General features: G+C 42.6%; 1 protein-coding gene across 1 annotated transcript in view; it reads left to right on the top strand.

The window, feature by feature from the left end:
* The window catches only part of LOC104026395 (molybdopterin synthase catalytic subunit), a 119458-nt gene extending 105029 nt beyond the window's left edge, over positions 1-14429 (top strand). Inside the window, 5 exon segments of the mRNA XM_075725538.1 lie at positions 10525-10588; positions 10590-10639; positions 11449-11602; positions 13042-13165; positions 14361-14429. Coding sequence (XP_075581653.1) covers positions 10525-10588; positions 10590-10639; positions 11449-11602; positions 13042-13165; positions 14361-14429 — 461 coding nt within the window.
* Positions 14430-17870: the final 3441 nt, after the last annotated feature.

Here is a 17870-nt window from a genome sequence, read left to right as displayed (position 1 = left end):
TTAATCCCAGATGTGATCATGCTCTTCTAGCCTTTCAAGAAGTAACTACTGCACCATCTGTTTTGTAATAAACAATTTCAAAGAGTGCCAAGGGGAATGTTAAAGACATTGGTCAAACAGCCACATATACCTCACACACAGGAATCCTAGAGGTCATAGTGCCTCAGACAGATTCATATTTTCACTTTTTTCTCCCCATTCTTCCACAATGGAAACTCAAGGAACAGCTCTCTTTCCTCCCAAAACAGGAAGGAAATGTTTTCCAGATTGTTACCAGCATTGACATGCATGAGGCCAAATTCAGACCTGAATTCAGGGGAGTGACTGGAATTCATGGTGACATATCTCTTATACCTGACCCACTTTTGGATGCTTGTAGGTATGAGAGACTGAAAGAGTTAATGTCTCAAACATTGTGTCGGACAAGTTAAGGTCTGCATAGAGTCAATTTAAGGTCTCCACAGTGATAAATTGGGGTCTGCATAGCACCACAGGTGAGAAGCCGATTGGTGTGGAGTTGGCATGGAGCCGGGAGGCCTGTCAGAGGATGTGCAGTTCCGCCCTCTGATGGCCAAAGGTCATGCAGATTTCATGTGTGGAAGGGGCTCACGACCACCCAAAAGACCCCTCGCGACCACCCCCCCACAGTGGCGCCTGCGCAGAAGATGGAGAACATTCTGGAACAAGCCTCAAGGGGGACGAGACTAGAGGCGGGGACTGGCCTATAAAAGACACAACTTCGAGGAGCCACATGTGCACCCCAACCATTGGAGGACTCCATGCTCCTGCTCCTGCCACCTGGAGGCCCTGCGCTCCGAGAGCAGCGTACTCACCGCTGGAGGACTGCCATGTTTTTCATCGACATCGTGGGATCCAAGGGTGGTGATATCTCTCTCTCTCCTCTTTCTTCCTTTTCCTTTCCTCTTATAAGTATTTGGATTAGAACCCATGTTGCTTATCGTTGCGCTTTCCTGGTTCAGGTTGCCTACTGTTATGCTTTCCAAGTTCAGGTTGGTGTTTACCGTCAATAAAGTGTTTAATTGATCATTTGGTGTTGTTTCACCTTAATTTAGCCCAAGGGAATCATAGAACCTCCACGATCCTCTCTGGGCAGCCCAGTTTGGGTTGTGACAGTAGGTTATTACAAACAGCTTTGTTTTCTTTTAAATGAACTCAGTAGCAGGAGGTAAATTGACTTTAGATCTGGCTGGTCACCCAAGACAAATGAAGGGTGCAAACAGGTAATGAAGGGTTATTCCAGATCATGGGTTTTTTTTTTTTTCCTGGTTATTTCAGAAGCTCGAAGTAAAGGGATTGTGTCTGTTCTTCTGAATACATCATTATGCATCAATATCTATATCTCCGGTGTATAACATAGATGCACCAACATAACTAAATTCATCACAACAGTAAAACTGCAGTAAAAGAAGTTCTCTGAAGACTTCCTAAATATATATCTGAACTTCAGAGCACTAACTCATAATTTATACCAAATAGTCCTGAGAAAAGGTCTAAAATGAAAACAGAAGGAAACAGAAAATCTACTAGAGCTTAGACAATCACAATCTTGTGCAGTCCTAAAGAGTCACTTTTGCTGCAGTGACATTAAATAAATCATTGGTAAAAAGAAATAAAGATTAATAATATGTCTCCAGTTCATTCCTCTCTGGTTTTCCCAGTGCATGCAGTTATGTTTTGTACCAATTCTTGTAGTAAGTTATTACAAAAATAGCTTAAGACTAGCAGACTAGTGTACCTACTTAAGTTTCATTGACTTTGCATTGAATGGAGAGAACCAACAGCACACTGCAGAATCAGTGCCTTAGACTGTAAGCTTAGTGCCTGGGTATACTCAAGCTAGATCTTCAAGTTCAAAGTATGCTGCTGGCAGGTAAGAAATAAATTAATAGGAATAACAGTTCCTCACCATTTGCCTCTCGGTATTATTAGAACTGAATTTCTCATAATCCACATTCTATTTTGGTGGTGTAAGGGAATTCTGTACAGTAAGATTTGCACTTTTTCAGTATTAAACATTATTAAAACAAAGAAAGGTTGGAAAGTGGAATAGGAAATGTCTGATTTGGAGGGCTTCATCACAGCTTTTAAAATTAAAGACTTTCAAAAGAAATATCATCTAAGATGCTAATATACATATGGGTGTGGGAAGATGCATACACACTTGTTAACTAAAGCAAAGGCCACATGTGGTGGGTTGACCCTGGCTGGATGCTAGGTGCCCACCAAAGCTGCTCTATCACTCCCCTCCTCAACTGGACAGGGGAGAGAAAATATAATGAAAGGCTCGTGGGTCAAGATAAGGACAGGGAGAGATCACTCAGCAATTACTGTCATGGGCAAAACAGACTCGACTTGGGGAAATCAGTTTAATTTATTACCAGTTAAATCAGAGTAGGAAAATGAGAAATAAAAACTAAATCTTAAAACACCTTCCCCCCGCCCCTCCCTTCTTCCCGGGCTCAACTTCACTCCCCATTTTCTCTACCTCCTCCTCCCCCGAGTGGCACAGGGGGACAGGGAATGGGGGTTGCAGTCAGTTCATCACACGTTGTCTCTGCTGCTCCTTCCTCCTCACGCTCTTCCCGTGCTCCAGCATGGGGTCCCTCCCATGGGAGACAGTCGTCCATGAACTTCTCCAACGCGAGTCCTTCCCATGGGCTATAGTTCTTCATGAATGGCTCCAGTGTGGGTCCCTTCCACGGGGTCACAAGTCCTGCCAGAAAACCTGCTCCAGCATGGACTCCTCTCTCTCCATGGGTCCACAAGGTCCTGCCAGGAGCCTGCTCCAGCATGGGGTTCCCACGGGGTCACAGCCTCCTTCAGGCATCCACCTGCTCTGCTTGGGGTCCTCCATGGGCTGCAGGTGGATATCTGCTCCACTGTGGACCTCCATGGGCTGCAGGGGGACAACATGCCTCACCATGGTCTTCACCACGGGCTGCAGGGGAATCTCTGCTCTGGTGCTTGGAGCACCTCCTCCCCCTCCTTCTTCACTGACCTTGGTGTCTGCAGAGTTGTTCTCACATATTCTCACTCCTCTCTGCAGCTGCAGTTGTGCAGGTGGGGTTTTTTTTTTTCCCCTTCTTAAATATGTTATCACAGAGGTGCTGCCACCACCGATGCTGATTGGCTCTGCCTTGGCCAGCGGTGGGTCCATCTTGGAGCCGGCTGGCCCATCTTGGAGCCAGCTGGCATTGGCTCTATGGGACACAGGGGAAGCTTCTAGCAGCTTCTCACAGAAGCCATCCCTGTAGCCCCCCCGCTCCCAAAACCTTGCCATGCAAACCCAATACACCATGGCTTAGGACAAGATTTAATTCAAAATATTAGGCTCAATAAATAACACTTAGAACTAGATGTTATATGTTGCAGCTACTCACAATTACACTCCAAACCAAAAGCTGCAAGAAGAAAATGGTGCCCGAAAGAAGGATCCAAACCAGAAAATATGTTAAGGGAAAATCATGTGGAGCTAGCTTATAGGAATCATAGAGAAGAGATGGTTTTGAAATCCCAGTCTCTACAGAGCTCACATACCTTCTCTAGAGCTGTATGAACATTTCTCCTCTCAGTTCATTTTATGTAGGTACCTGTACTCTCCCAAAAATCCACAAAACAAGCCAAACAATAAAATAGCAATCTGAAGAAAACTCATTCTTGCAAACCAAGAAGCATAGTAGTCACAGCTCTGTTTCTGAGGCTGGTGTTCCTGGGAAAAAAGACCTCCAGAATTAAGAAGTATTTAGGGAGAGTTTTTGTTTTGGACATTCATATTACACCTCAGCTTAATTCCTGCTTTGGTTTCTTAAGAACTTTTAACCTCTTTTTATTGGTTCTAGAACACAGTTAATTGATTATGACTCACAAATCCTACTCTATTCCTGTGCCTTCTAGGCCCAAATTCTGCCTTTAACTAACTCACACAACACAGGGCTGAAGACTGACCTATCCTTTGAAAAATACTCAAGAATTGGCTTAGGTGAGTCATTAGTTGGAGCTCAAATAAAGAAAATCTAGAACTCGCTGGCAGTAACTCTTCTCTCCTTATTCCATAGTGGACCTAACTCTAAATTCAACGCTAAATCTAGGGATAAATCTTTGAGAGCTCACTGTTTTCTGGGCTGAGAGGCTAATTTGCTCCAGCTAAGCCCGGCACTCACCCACTTGACTCTAAGGACAGATACATGTGGCACATCTTTTGCGCTGGAAAAATGTGCCAGCCACTTGCTAGCTACTGGCTGGGTCATACACACCTTGTCAAAGTGATCTATTTCATTTAAGATGTATAAATCCAAAATTACACAGCCCAGAGGAAAAAAACCCACAATCATTTTATTCACTTGACACATACTATCTTGAGGAAAGTTCAATTTGTAACAGTAATCATTCACAAACAAAAGAATACAGTTTTAAAAAATAACTCATTTGTTCCTCGCAGCAGAGGATTAAGACATGGTATACTGGATAACTGGTACAAAATACATGCTCCATGGAAGTAATAGTATTTCTATTGCACATTTTTTGAAAAACTTTATCACTTTAACTTTCATCACACAGTAGAAAACTGTGCCATTGTGATACCAAAAATTACGGCTTACGGAAACTGTCTAAGACTCATTTTGGAGCTTTAGAAAGCAGGCATTCTTTATTTATGGTGCCGGATGCACAGGGGATACTTCCACCTAACGTGCATGCCTCACAACCAAAGACATACAATTTATGTAGGACAGAAATATACATATTAATCATATTTCTTGGAAAAGGTGGTTTTACGATAATGAATCCCCAGAATTTATTTACATATCCTCTCCCCAGTTGCACATGCTCGGTGATTTGGGTCGGTGGTCCTTGGGGGTCCCTAGTGGTCTTTGTAGAGGGGTCTTTCAGTGTCCTTTCCATGAACTCCAGATCCTTTTCCCATATATAGTCATGAGTTGGCTCACTGAGCAGCTTATCACAGCTTTGCTCCAATATGTGCTAGTCCTAACTAGTTTCTCTGAACTTATCTTGGGTGATGATGCTCCTAGTTCTTCTGACCTTGGTGTCTGCCGGTTTCAGGCTGTGATTTAAAGAGCTTGTTCAAGGTTTGTTAATCTTACAGTACAGAGATACCGTTTCAAAGAATCTCTAAGCAAGTCCGCAGTTTCTCTCCACTGAGAGTTAAAGTCACAGGCTGAACTTTTGATGCAAAAGTATAGATCTTACATTCTGTATCAATTGTCCCTGTCTTTGTATCTCAGAGGCAAGAATTATTACATAGAAAGGTCTGGTTCCCTTCTCAACTTTGAAATGACTGGATAGCAGTTCTTTTGAGGGCATTTTTTTTGTTGCATCTAGCTAGGATGGATGTTTTCCACCTGACTACCTGCCCAAATCACAAGTGCTCATTTACATACCACAAACTCCATGTTGCTGATAACGATTCCAGAGTTCCCTCTGGTTAGCATGACAGGAGGAGCTACTGTTTTGCTGTTGTGAGGTTACAAGTGTTGCCTGGTAAACAGCACAGAAATAACCCTGGCCACCCACGATGACGTGGTTTCGGGGCCCAGTTGTGTCCTGCAGAACAATTGCTGTGGGTGTCTCTGCAGCACCTGTCACATACCCCACTCTGCTTTCCTCTTCTCCCCAGTGCCAAACTGCATGAAGTTAGCTAGCATTCTTCCGTGGTGCTATTTTTCCATGTGTGCAATTGCTGAAGGCATACAGTTGTCCACAGGAAGACAGGTGACATCATGCCATGGCAATCTGCACTAAAACAGGACCTACCCCAGAAATCCTGTATCAGCATTTTGATGGATCTTTGGCTTTTACATGTTATGCATACCTATTATGTGTATGTGTGGTGGATGTATAGTGTGTGCAAGGCAGTGGACGTGTAACGTCTGCAATCATTTGCAATCCCCATCCATTGCTGGGACTATTTGAAAATCTACCTTTTAAGGTGGTGTTCCCAAAACTACAGGCTGTGTTTGGGGGGCAAAGCCTCGGTCTCCCACTTCATGCTCCCCTACCACCTCCGAGGGCCGTCTCACGCCTCCGTTATCCACCCGTGCTTAACACCTGGTTTCACGGCGGGGGAAGGGCCCCGGAGCGGGGCTGCGCCACACCGCTAGGACCGGCCCGGCCTAGTCAGGCCTGACAGCTCCGGAGCGGGGCTGTGCCGCGCTCCCGGCCCAGACCGCAGGGGGCGGTCCGGGCCTGACGCTTCTCGTCCGGGCGCAGGCGCTGCTGGGAGCCCGCGACGGAGGGCAGCCCGCCCGGAGACCGCGGCTCCATGCGTTGCCAGGTAAGTGCCGCTGATACCGGCTCGGCGGTGCCTGTGGGGAGTAGGCTCCGGTTAGAGGCGAGGCGGGTCTTCGGGGGGCGGTGCCTCAGTCCTTCTCTTCGGCGGGGTGCTGGCGGTCGGCGGATAGAAGCGCCGTGCGAGCACGGCGGGCGAGGTCTGGACGGCTGGAGTGTGGCACGGATCCGCACTGACTTGCACCCCTCTCTCCCAGCTCTCCTGCTGACAACCAGAGCATAAAGAACGTGACAGAGCTTGTAGGCATAAAAAAAAAAAAAAAGAAGCCAGGGAAAGCTTTTCCTCATGCTGGTTTGGTTTCGTTTGTTTTGTTATTTTCAGAGAAGTTAATGTGCAATAGCGTTTTTTCTTCAGTAGGCCCCTGCTCCCCTGAACAGCGTTTGTTCCTCCTGGTGGGGCTGTGCTCTGAGACCCTCTCGGTGCCACAGCAGATCACCTCTCTGCAGCTCTGGGAGGAGATTGTTAAGATTCATCTGAGGTATCAAGGAAAGTTACTGCTGAGGTGCACAAAGTTTAACATGTTTTGTTTTTTTTAAAGAAAATAAAAATTCAGTTGAGCTGAAACATGTATTGGTACTTTAGGACCATAAAAACAGTGAAGTTACCTTGTTCTTGTAACCTGCAGCAAGCATTTTGTGTTTTGGCCAATTGCAAATCCTATAGCTTTATGTATATGCTAGGAAAGACTAGGTCCAATAAACTTACCTAAAAGTTGCACATGATGGGTAGTTTAAGATTTGTGGCCCATTGTCCAGGAGGGCCACAGTGTGGTAACTCTACTGCATGTCAAAACAGAACACCTGAGCTGTATTAGTACCTGTGGAGAAATGTGTCAAGAAGGGATCTAGTACAGCCAGGGCAATAAATAAGAAATTCATGATAATGTGCAGGTGGTTTTGATCACTTATCTTTAACTATACTGTTAGTCATTAGTCTGAGCTTATGGCACCCTCTGGAAGGCAGGTCAAGAAGGGAACTGAAGCCCTGCCATGGGCTTCTAGCCATTCAACCCTTAACATAGGAAATAGGCTCAGCTGCTTTCAACCTCCTCTGTTTTGGAAAAAAAAAAGTGTTGTTGGTTGCATTTTATAGGGTCTGGTCCTGAGAGTGTGCTAGGTGTGTGCTGTAAGGACACCTGCAGCACTGGTGCTCTTTGGGGGTGTCAGCAGAAGGTTCCCCCTCAGGTGAGGGAATGTGCTCAGTCTTATCAAGAATGAGTCTGATTGACAAAGGTGCAACACCATTTGGGAAAAAAAGGGAAAAAAGAAAAAAAAAGTAAGGCATAACAGAGATTGAGGTCCTCAGGATTTAGTGCTGAATGCACTGGAGTTTGGACTTTGGTGCCAAAGTCTTCCTTTAGGCACCACCCTTCTTTATTAGATCTACTCTCAAAGGCTATGAAAAAACCCAACTATTTAGCAATGGCAGCTGTTTCCAAATGAGAAGCTCTAACCAAATGTTAGACCAGGGGCCTTTTCCTCACACAGAATGAGACCAAGTGTGTTTTGGGGGAGGCAGTAAGGAATGAGTATATTTTACTTTGCAGCCTATTACTTGGTGTCAGAAGCAGCAGCACCTTTGGTTACTTTGCCACAGTTTGTCAACTTTGTCCTTTTATGAATGATGACTTGGAGCAGTATGTATTGTATGCGCAGTTACTTCACAGCGGCCACCTTGGAAAATGCTTCTGTTCCTAGCTTTTATGGAAAAACTCAACATAATTGTAGAGCACTGACCACAGACTTCTATTCACATTGCTAATGGATATTCAAACTGCAGCTTGAATGTACTTGACAATGCTCTTCTGTTCCACCCATTTTCCCCAATGAATTAACTTGCAAATGACTAATTGGAAACCATCCTTCTAATGGGCACTTCAGTTACATAGTTGTGCTCATTTCCTCAGTTGTTTGCTTTACTTTCATACAGTCCCTCCCTTCAGTCTGCCCTCTGAGTCAGCGCTACTGTGTTTTGTTCAGCCTGTGCCTTGCCTGCTTTTGTCTGTCTGGCTGGTAGGAAATAAGATGATTTTTACCTGTACCCTTTTGGCGTGCTTGCTTGTTTCTAGGCAATACAGCTCTCTGCTGTCTATGCCAGATCTTGTAGTCTCGAACAATAACAGTTTATCACGCCTGCATCTTCTAAAGTAAAATGTTGGCACTCTTTTTCTGCTGTCTTACTGGTGTTGCCCTCATATTCACTGTGCGATTGCACTTAGTCGTGAAAGCAACTCCCTGCCTCGTGGTATCCAGAGCTATGGACTCTCACAACAACATCTCACAGATGTGAAGACCAAAAAAATATATAGAAGGTCTGCCAGAAAACCATATCTGCTCTCTTAGCTCTGTTGCTACTCCTTATCAATAGCAAATTTCAGACCTGTTAAGTACAAAAGACCCAAAGCCTCATAAACTGTGAGGCTACACAACAAGAGCAGCTCTTTGACCACCGAATCTTCATGAGATCTCACGAACAGCATCCCACAACACTTCTTGCTGTGTAAGAAAATTGCTGTTCAGTCCAGCCATACTGAATCAGGGGAACATTTCCTTCTAATCTCAAATCGGAAAGTTGGTATCCTCTTGAGTTACCTACTTCTTTGTTAGAAGCTTTTAAAGTGGGTCTGATATACATTGGTTGGTTCTGATATAGTTTATAAAGGCCTATGACAAATCCAATTCCCGACTTCTGAAAATTATACTGAGTTGGTTTCTCCTTAGCTGCAACAAGAAAATCCAAGAGTAGGAGGTGGGTGTTTGTCATATTTTTGAAAGTATATTGGAAGCAAAGTTGTGTAAGTCTCAGTGGTATTTACCTCAGCTGCCCTAGACTGTGCACCAGTTTGTTGTTTAATGAAATCTCATGGTTAAATGCAAACACTCTATTTAGAAACCTATTTGTGCTCCTGCCAATCCCCCTCAGGCTTCTTATCATCTGGGATCAAGTGGTTTTTGCTGTTCGGCAGGAGTATGTGCTGCTTGGAGATCAGCTCCTGGTCCTGCAGCCTGGAGACAAGGTTGCCATCATCACACCAATTAGTGGAGGCTGAATCTGTCCAAGCTCTGTTAAGTAGGTATCACTTCTTGTTTAGTTTCCTATGGAGTGTCATCCTGTGCTAAAATATCTCATGAATTCTGTATAATCTTCTTATAATCTTTTTTTTGTTTAGGATCAGAGATGTGATTGCAATTCTTTCCCTCCACCCACAGTACTCTTTTGAGAGAGCATAACTTGTGTTTCCTGCTGGAGAGAACCATTGTGCTGACCAAAAACTATAAGGTGGTGCACCAATAAATGATTAACACATATGTAGTAAATGGAAGAAAATTGCCAGTGAGGTCAAGCATTGTTTTGAATTTGGGTTTTAGGTCTTGTTATTCTTTAGTAGTTGTTTCTGGCTGTCATTAGATATGCAGCTTGCCTAAATAAGATAATAATGAAAAACCTCCTGCCACTTTTTAACAAAAAAGATGATACAGAAAGAGAATTGACTGCTGCTTAAAAAAAATAATTTTTTTTTGTTGCTGTCAAAGGAACAGGTGTCATTAGAATAGCTTAATTTCTTTACATGCTTTCAAGTGCCAGTGCATGTATTTACTGCAGCTTGTTCCATTGCTGCTGCTCAAAATACTTTTTTTTCCTCCTCATTCTTAGATGAACTGATGACTGGTTTCTACTCAGAGAAATTAGAAGTGTCTCCTGTGTCACTGAAATAGACTGATAGTATGAGGACCTGAATGTCCTGGAGAGCATATTAAACTTTAGGATTAGAACCCTAATCTGTGTTCATCAGAAATCTCTGTTTTAAACTGTGTTTGATTTCAGGATAAGATAGGAGGGGCTGACAATCTTATTACAGATTTACTAGCACAGTGGTCCATGCTGGTTGATTGTACTGTTAAACTGGGGCCTTGCTCTAGTTCTAGTTTCATCCTACTGGACCAGACTTTCCTACCAGGAAGGAACCCGTATGCATTAAAAAACAGGTCATCACTTGATATTTGCAGTTAATATTCTCTCAGCAAGTCTGCTGAGAAGTGAATTTGCCATGGAGACTGGTCTCTTGGGGTAAGTAGATGGTGCATGTTTTCTGAATAAATTGGGTCATCAGCACTGAATAAAAGGCAGTTGGCAAATGCTAGTATTGCCAAAACCAACAACAGAGTCTGTTTGGTTTCAGCCTTTCTAGTGAGCTATAGGTGTAAGCGAAGATGTGCCAAAAGATTTTATCCAGCTCAAGTCTGTAAAGCTCTCTGTAGATGAAGTCAGAGCTGGTCATTTCACCATACTGTGGGGCAGTGTCTCTGTTCATTGGTGAGGTTAATGTTTCTGAGCTGGATCTCTGGGTGTATTAATAGTCTAATAAATGGAACCTAGATTGTCCACACCCCAAACTCGTGTTTCTCAAATAAATAAATTCCTGGACTGAACCCAGGATGTTTAGAAAACACATTCTGAATTATTTAGAACAAGACCATGGCAGCTCTTAAACAGTTGCATTGGGACAAAGTGGTGAGAAGCTTCCCTGCTGGTGTGGCTATCCTAGGCTGAACAGAACAGCAGCTCTGGAGTACAGGACTGCTTAGGAGCTATTCTCCCATCCCCTTGGACACAGCTTATTCAAGGTGGGAAGTTGTGGCTGTGCAAACCACAGGTCCACACCTGTATGAAAGCTGCTGCAACTCAGACCTTGGTTGAAAGCAAAGTACTATTTTACCCATGGGCTGGTGAAGGTCAAGGCTGATGGCTCTGTCCTGTTGCTTAATGTACATGGTACAGATCTTGAAACCCGTTTGTGCTCAAACCTTAGTGCCACTGGGCTCCTAAATACTGAGCACTTAAACATTGCACGGGCAAATGCAATAATAGCACCTTAGCAGTTACCACAGAAGATGTCCCAGCCTTGGGCATTACAGATTGCACATTACACAAGTAATGCAATCTGTAGACTAAATTCTTCCTTGTATATTATAGATTTCTCTTGTTCAAAGAATCTTTTTACACAGCCATGATTAGAGGAGGTCATTTATGTTTGCACAGTGCTGACCTTGGCCATAGTGGGAGATCCTGGGTTTTACTCAGTATTTATTGGTGCTTTTGGTTGATAACTCATTTGTGTTTAGGTACTATGAGAAATAATTTTGAAGGGAAAAAAGTTATTCACTTAGAGTATGAAGTGTATACTTCAATGGCAGAGACCAAAATAAAGAAAATCTGCAGAGATGTTAGACAGAAATGGCCATCAGTCAAACATATTGCAGTGCACCATAGACTTGGGTATGTATGGCCAGACCACATCCTTCTGCAAGTGGAATATTAATCCTTGTCTGGTGCATGGTTGTGCTTACATAGTTGCAGGATGTGCAGGAGTCTATATAAACTGTAATACAGTAAAGCTGGCTGCAGGATCAAGCTCTTGCTGCACAGCTAAGTTTCAGAAATAGTCTTTTTCAAAATGTGTGTTTTGGTAGTGTTTGCTGGAATCCATATTTAGACTGCAGGAACCTTGATGCTGGTGTGATGGTTTGAAAGTGGAGAGAAGGGATTGAGATCTCATTGCTGGGAAGGGGATGCTGTTGTTTTTTTGCCTTTTTTTGAAGACATTAAGTTGGCACCACTTTGTTTTTTCTTTTCTCGTTCATTGAGGTGCCAGAGAATGTTGGTTTCTTATTGTCAGATTTAAGTTAAATTATGCCATAGGGAACCTGAAAGCTTAGACTGTGGGGAGGAGGAGAGGCATGGTAATTGCCAGCCATACTTGTAGGAGAACCTCCTGTTGTTCCTTGAGTCTGGTGGGTTTAAAACATGGAATACTAGTGTCTGACATACTCTTGACCCTTCACTGTTCATCAGATTTCTCACTGAAACTAGCAGGATTTGCAGAGTGTGTTGCAAATGCTTGTTTCCTTTTCTCTCAGCAGAAGGAACTTAGGAGGTGATCGCAAAGGGTAATACTAGCTCTGAGGGGTAGTTTCCTTAGATTTCCTCTATAGTCAACAGAGAGTGCAGTTCTCTCAAGGGCAGATCAAAGCATTTAAGCTTAGATTTTTTTCCTCTGAGCTGTTTGCCAGAGGAGTCTTACTGTAGAGGGAGGGTTGGGAGGCAGCTTTTGGGAATACTACCCTTGTGAGGAGTAAACCAAAACCTTGTGCTACTTCTATTAACTAAGTTTGGAAAAAACAACACACCAAACAGGAAAAACTTCATAATTTCAAATCAAAATTTGTCAAAATTTAAGTTTCATTGTAAAATCTGCATAGTTTGAGGCACTTAATTTCTTCTTTCACAAATTCTTGTGCAAACTGAGATGACTTCTCAGGTTTTCAGATAAGAACTGGCTGTTCCTGACTTGTTATTGTTCATTATTAAGCCAGCTTCCAGTGAGTTTCCTATGCATTATTACAAGTTAGCAATTTTCTCCTCTTAATTCCATAGACTTTATTTAAAAAAAAAAAAAAGAATAGAAGAAAAAAGCCTATGGCTGGTGGGTTTGTTTATTCTAAAGCATGGAATTCTCACATCTGGTACTGATTTTGGTTGTGGTTTTCTTTCTTTTAAAAAGTATATAATCTTTTGGACATGGCTTGACACTTGCTCAGTATGAATGAGTCAGGAGAACATGTGGCCAGAATACTGACATGACATGGCCACAACTTTTGGGTGCTCTTGATGTTAAGCATTAGCTAAAGCTGCTGTTGTTCCTCTTCTCTCCCTAGTGTGGTTCCAATAACTGAAGCAAGTGTAATTATTTCAGTCTCCTCTCCACACAGAGCAGAATCCCTTGAAGCTGTAATGTACTGCATCAACACCTTAAAAGCGTCTGTCTCAATATGGAAAAAGGTATGTTTGGGACAACTTTGTTTCTAGGCCTGTGCCAGAGTCTTAGATGGCTAGGCTGGAGGCTGCTGCTGCTCTTAAGGGAAGGAGCTGAAGCATTATGGGCAGCAGTTGCTCCTGATGGGATGCCAGTGTCTAGCACCAGTGAGTTTCCTCTAATGCAGCCAGGCCTATCTGTGGCAGGTAGGGCACCTGGGAGGCCCTCCCTTGCCTGTACCATCCAGCTCCTTTTCCTCTTAACTCCATCCTGGGGTCAAAGTGAAGGAGCCCTGAGCTCTCCTCTTTTGGGTGGCAAAAATTCAGTTCTGCACAGGCTTGTGGAAGAGCCTTGAGTCAGCTCTGCTTTGGACAGCGTTGCAGTTTGCAAGTAAAAGTGGCATTTCTTGTCTTTCTGTTTTCCCCTCATCCCCGTGGCCTTGAGAAAGCACAAAGCATTAAGCAATAGCACACAATGAAGGGATGTGCAGAGGTCCCAAAGCTGGTATGGGCACACAACAATGTGTGGAGAGACCAGCCCGGGTCTAGAAAGAGTCTCATTGCATAACAACAGTGTTGCATGCAAGTAATGAGCATTACCTCTGCCTTCTCTTCCAGGCAAAACTTGACATGTGGTAACAGTGATGTTCTCTGCATTGCTCCACTTTTCTAATACCTCTTTCAGGAGACGAGTTCTGTGGTCTCAGAAAGAATAGTCCAGGCTCAGAGCCCTGCTGAATTTGCTGCTTAGGACTGGACTGCTGCTGGGTAGTCTAGTCTGTCCTGAAGATGTAATACTTACTGTATTTTGCGTATTGTTGTTGTTTTTTTTTTTTAATATCGACATTTTATATACACTTAAATACTCTCATTCCTAAATATGATGGTACAGTAGGTTAACATAGCAACATGTAAAAAGGGCAGTGTTTCAGACATGAGTGCTATGTACTCTACAGCTTTTACATCATTTCTTCTAGATCTCTCCTGAAGTGACTTCAGCATAGATGGGCCCTTCTAAATTTAATGGGGTTCAGGATATGCCCATATATAAGTCAGTATGTTCTAAGGATGCTGTTCTCTTTTCTGTTTGCCAGCTAAGTGCTGCGTAGTCCTGTTGTGATCAGTAAATAACAGCAGGATGGCTGTTGAGTTGTTTGGCCTGGCTTGTGGCTGTATGTAGCAGACTCCCACAATATTTCCCATTCTTTGTTTATATTTCCAGGAGATTTATGAGGATGAATATTTTTGGAAAGAAAACAAGGAATACTTTTGGGCAAATTCAGAAAAATAACTATGCTCTTTTTAAAATAAAGTGTTACTGTTCCTAATGAGCATAGTGGTTTAGCTTTGAGTTGTTTTTACAGAGAATCTATATGTTTTTAAGCAGTTGTAATAGACATTTCAATCTGAACAATTTAATTAGGACTGAATGAAATGAATGAGTAATAAGTAGGGTTTTTAAGTGTTCTTGACTCTCCTTTGAAATCATATCTTTGTGCTTTTTAATATGGAGTCAGTTTTTAAAACAATCTTCCCTAAAATTCTTGGTTGCAAGGTATTTAGTCCTCTGTGATATATACTGCTTTAATGCCTTTATATTGGTAGTCTGTGTTCACTGTCTGCGTGGGAGGTCACAACAGGACAATTGGATTTTTTTTTTAAAATCTTAAAATCCTAAGTTTAATTTTATATGAATGCAGAACCAGTTTGCAAGCTTTATGCTATTTTGACATTCTTGTAACATGAAAGCTACTTGAAGTAGATTAAACGTTTTGGTACAGACAGAGAAGAAAATATAAACTATACCCCAGAGTTATTAACTTTTTATTAGTGGTTACTTTCCAGTAGCTGTGTCTCACAGAAACATTTTTACTGTGCAGCTGATATTACAAGTCCGTTACATTAAAAAAATGGGGACAGACCTTGATTCAAAGTTAGATCTAATACTCTACCAGCAACAAACTTGGATTAGCAATAACACGCAAACCTGTAACTACTTAATGATGTCTAGACATCATTAATATTGAAGGAGCTTTTTTGGCTGTGTAATTGTATGGTGCTGCAGGAAAAAAAAGCTATTATTAAAAAAGGCAACTATAAGAATAAGTTTAATTAGTTTTAGTAGTTTGACTTTAGACAGGTTAGGATTCAAAGTCATCAAAATGGATTAGTTTTTCCAAAGGAAAGTGCATCTATTGAACTTTTTGCAGTTTATATATGTATTTATATTTGCATTTATGATTTTAATACATTTTCTCTCTTGTTACTGTTTTGAAACCTAGTTAAAAAGACTGACATAGTACGCCTGTGCTTCCACTGGAAACAGTGGGCTGCTCATCTGAGTAAGATAATTTTATTTATATTATTGTTCTGTGCTATGATAGTGTTTAGGTGCTAAAAGTTCAAAGTCCCATTGTGTATGGCACTTTTACTCATGCTGAGAGGCAATTTTATCTAGTGCTCATTATCAATGTAGACAAGATAGATATAAAGGAAGGGAAATGAGGTAAAGAGAAGTAAAATGATTTGCTCAAGCTTATATATCATTACATCACACAACACTTAAGCCTCAGCTGTATAAACCATTTCATTGTCTGCAGTAAAAAAATCTACAAACAGCTGCTAGCTGCACAAAATAAAACCAGAAAATTAGGCAATGATCTTTTCTTCCCAGTGATCTCAATCAGTTTTAATACTTAGTGATGGCTACTGTATCCGGCTTAAGTAAAACACAGTGAAACACACAACTTCAAGCAGAAGCATGGTTAAACTGTGCTTATTAGCTTACCGATGTACTTTCCTCAATAGAAGTGAGCAAGTCTGCTCTGCAGGACAGCAGCTGCTCCTTGTGTGCATATACATATGCAGCCTCCAAACCATGTGGGCCCTGTTATCTAGGCAGAACTGAGCAAGTTCAAGGTTGAATTTTCCTTTGCTTTGGAGGTTGGAGAGAAGCCCTCTACTATTTGAATGTCATTTTTACCAGGAATTGTACAGAATCCTGAGCACAGATCACTTCGTCTGTCAAATAATTCTTTTTGGTTTTAGAGGGAAGAAAAAAAAAAAGAAAACTAATATGCAAACTGTTTCACATTTTTGTTGTTCATTTTCCCATGTTCATGTTTGCTGTTGCCATGCAACTAATTAGTGTATTAATTTCACAAAAATAAACACCTAATTTGCCTTGTGGTGGATGGTTTATGAATGAAGTAAAACCTATTCAGTGCTTGCATACCGGTGCTGTGCTTTGATACAGAAAACTAGTGGTATTTAGAACAGTTAAATTGTACTTGGTGCCCTATGATCAGGGCAATTCCTGTGGATTCACTGCGTTGCACTAGTGCCTCTCTAGTGCTGCAGTCTCTTGGAAGATTTCTCCAGGGTAACCTTAAGTGCACCTTCCCCATCAGCAATGCAGCTGGGAAGGAGGAGGGTGCAGGAAAAAAAAGAGAAAGAATAATTGTGTACTTCCCCAGAGTGACCAGGAACAATGAATGGAAGAGATGATGTACTGAGTCACAGCTGAGTGTTACAATGTGTGTATGCTGCCATGGTCAAAACAATGAAATGTCATTTTGTGTCCCTAGCTGTGCATGAGGCAAGTACTGCTTTGTTCTGGAACAATGATGTATCAGTATTGTGTAACTTTGGGTTCCTCAGCTGGCAAAATGGAAAAGCCCCTAGGAGGGATGATGTGTATAATTAGAGGTAAAATGTATCTCACTGAAATTTAAGTCCATACTCCAAGCTCCGTGTTCCGGCTCCCTCTGTAGGGCTACCCTCTCTGCTAGGGAGATACTATCTTAAGAGGGCAAATTACTCTGTTCTAAGATAGTTGCCTAAGGCTATGTCTAGAAGTGCTTCCAAATTTCCAGGACAGGGGATGAATCCCAGCTGCGTCTGACTGCATGTCAAGGAACGATGTGGCTGCACATGTCCTGGTTTCTACACACACAGGACTAGACTGCTGGATGAGGACTACCTTGTGTTCTGGTGAGGTCCATGAGTGGGATGATAGGCAGCTGCAGATCAATATACAGTGCAGTCCTAGCTTTCTGGGATGAGTCCAGCTGTTTCTCTGCCTTGGCTATTAACCTTGGGAGGTTAATCCCACCCCTCTGTGGCTCTTCCAGCTGTGTCACAGCGTGCTGCAGAGGTGGTGGCTCCAGGTACAGACAGATGTTCCCAGGAACAGATGCTGCAGACCAGAGGGTAAACATATGACTTGCGTACAGATCTGCCAGATGAGTGGTGTTTGTGGGAGGGAAGTGCATGTCTTCAGAGTGAGAATTTGTCCTTCTGAAAAGATGTCTTGGTCTTGGCTGGCAATATTTGAATACACTGATCCCTTTGTCTGGCAGAACGTCCATATATCAGCATTGCTTAAGAGTTTTCTGGCTCAAAATCTTTCATTTGTTCTATTCTCAAAAGAAGCTCAGCCTGATGCATACTATGAAAACAGTAACTGATGGAAGATTGTAATGAAATAAACTGGCAGGGGGCTTGTGTTATAAGGAGCCTACCCAGGAGATGGCAGCCGAAAGACAGCTGTGCGGGTGGAGCGGCTCCCAGCCTGCCTGGCTTGCCCAGGTGCTGGCTGTGCTGGGAAATACAGGTGCTGGCTTTGGCTATCACTCATGAAACTGCTACAGTTGCACTCAGGAATGAAGCTTTTACATTGCTCAACTTTAAACTAGATTTTTTGGCTTTTCTCTTGGCTCACTTTTCCCGT

Source organism: Pelecanus crispus, chromosome W, assembly GCF_030463565.1.
Source record: "Pelecanus crispus isolate bPelCri1 chromosome W, bPelCri1.pri, whole genome shotgun sequence".
NCBI classification, from domain to species: Eukaryota; Metazoa; Chordata; class Aves; order Pelecaniformes; family Pelecanidae; genus Pelecanus; species Pelecanus crispus.
The sequence above is the reverse complement of the archived record's forward strand: the minus strand, read 5'-3'. Positions and strand labels throughout refer to the sequence as shown.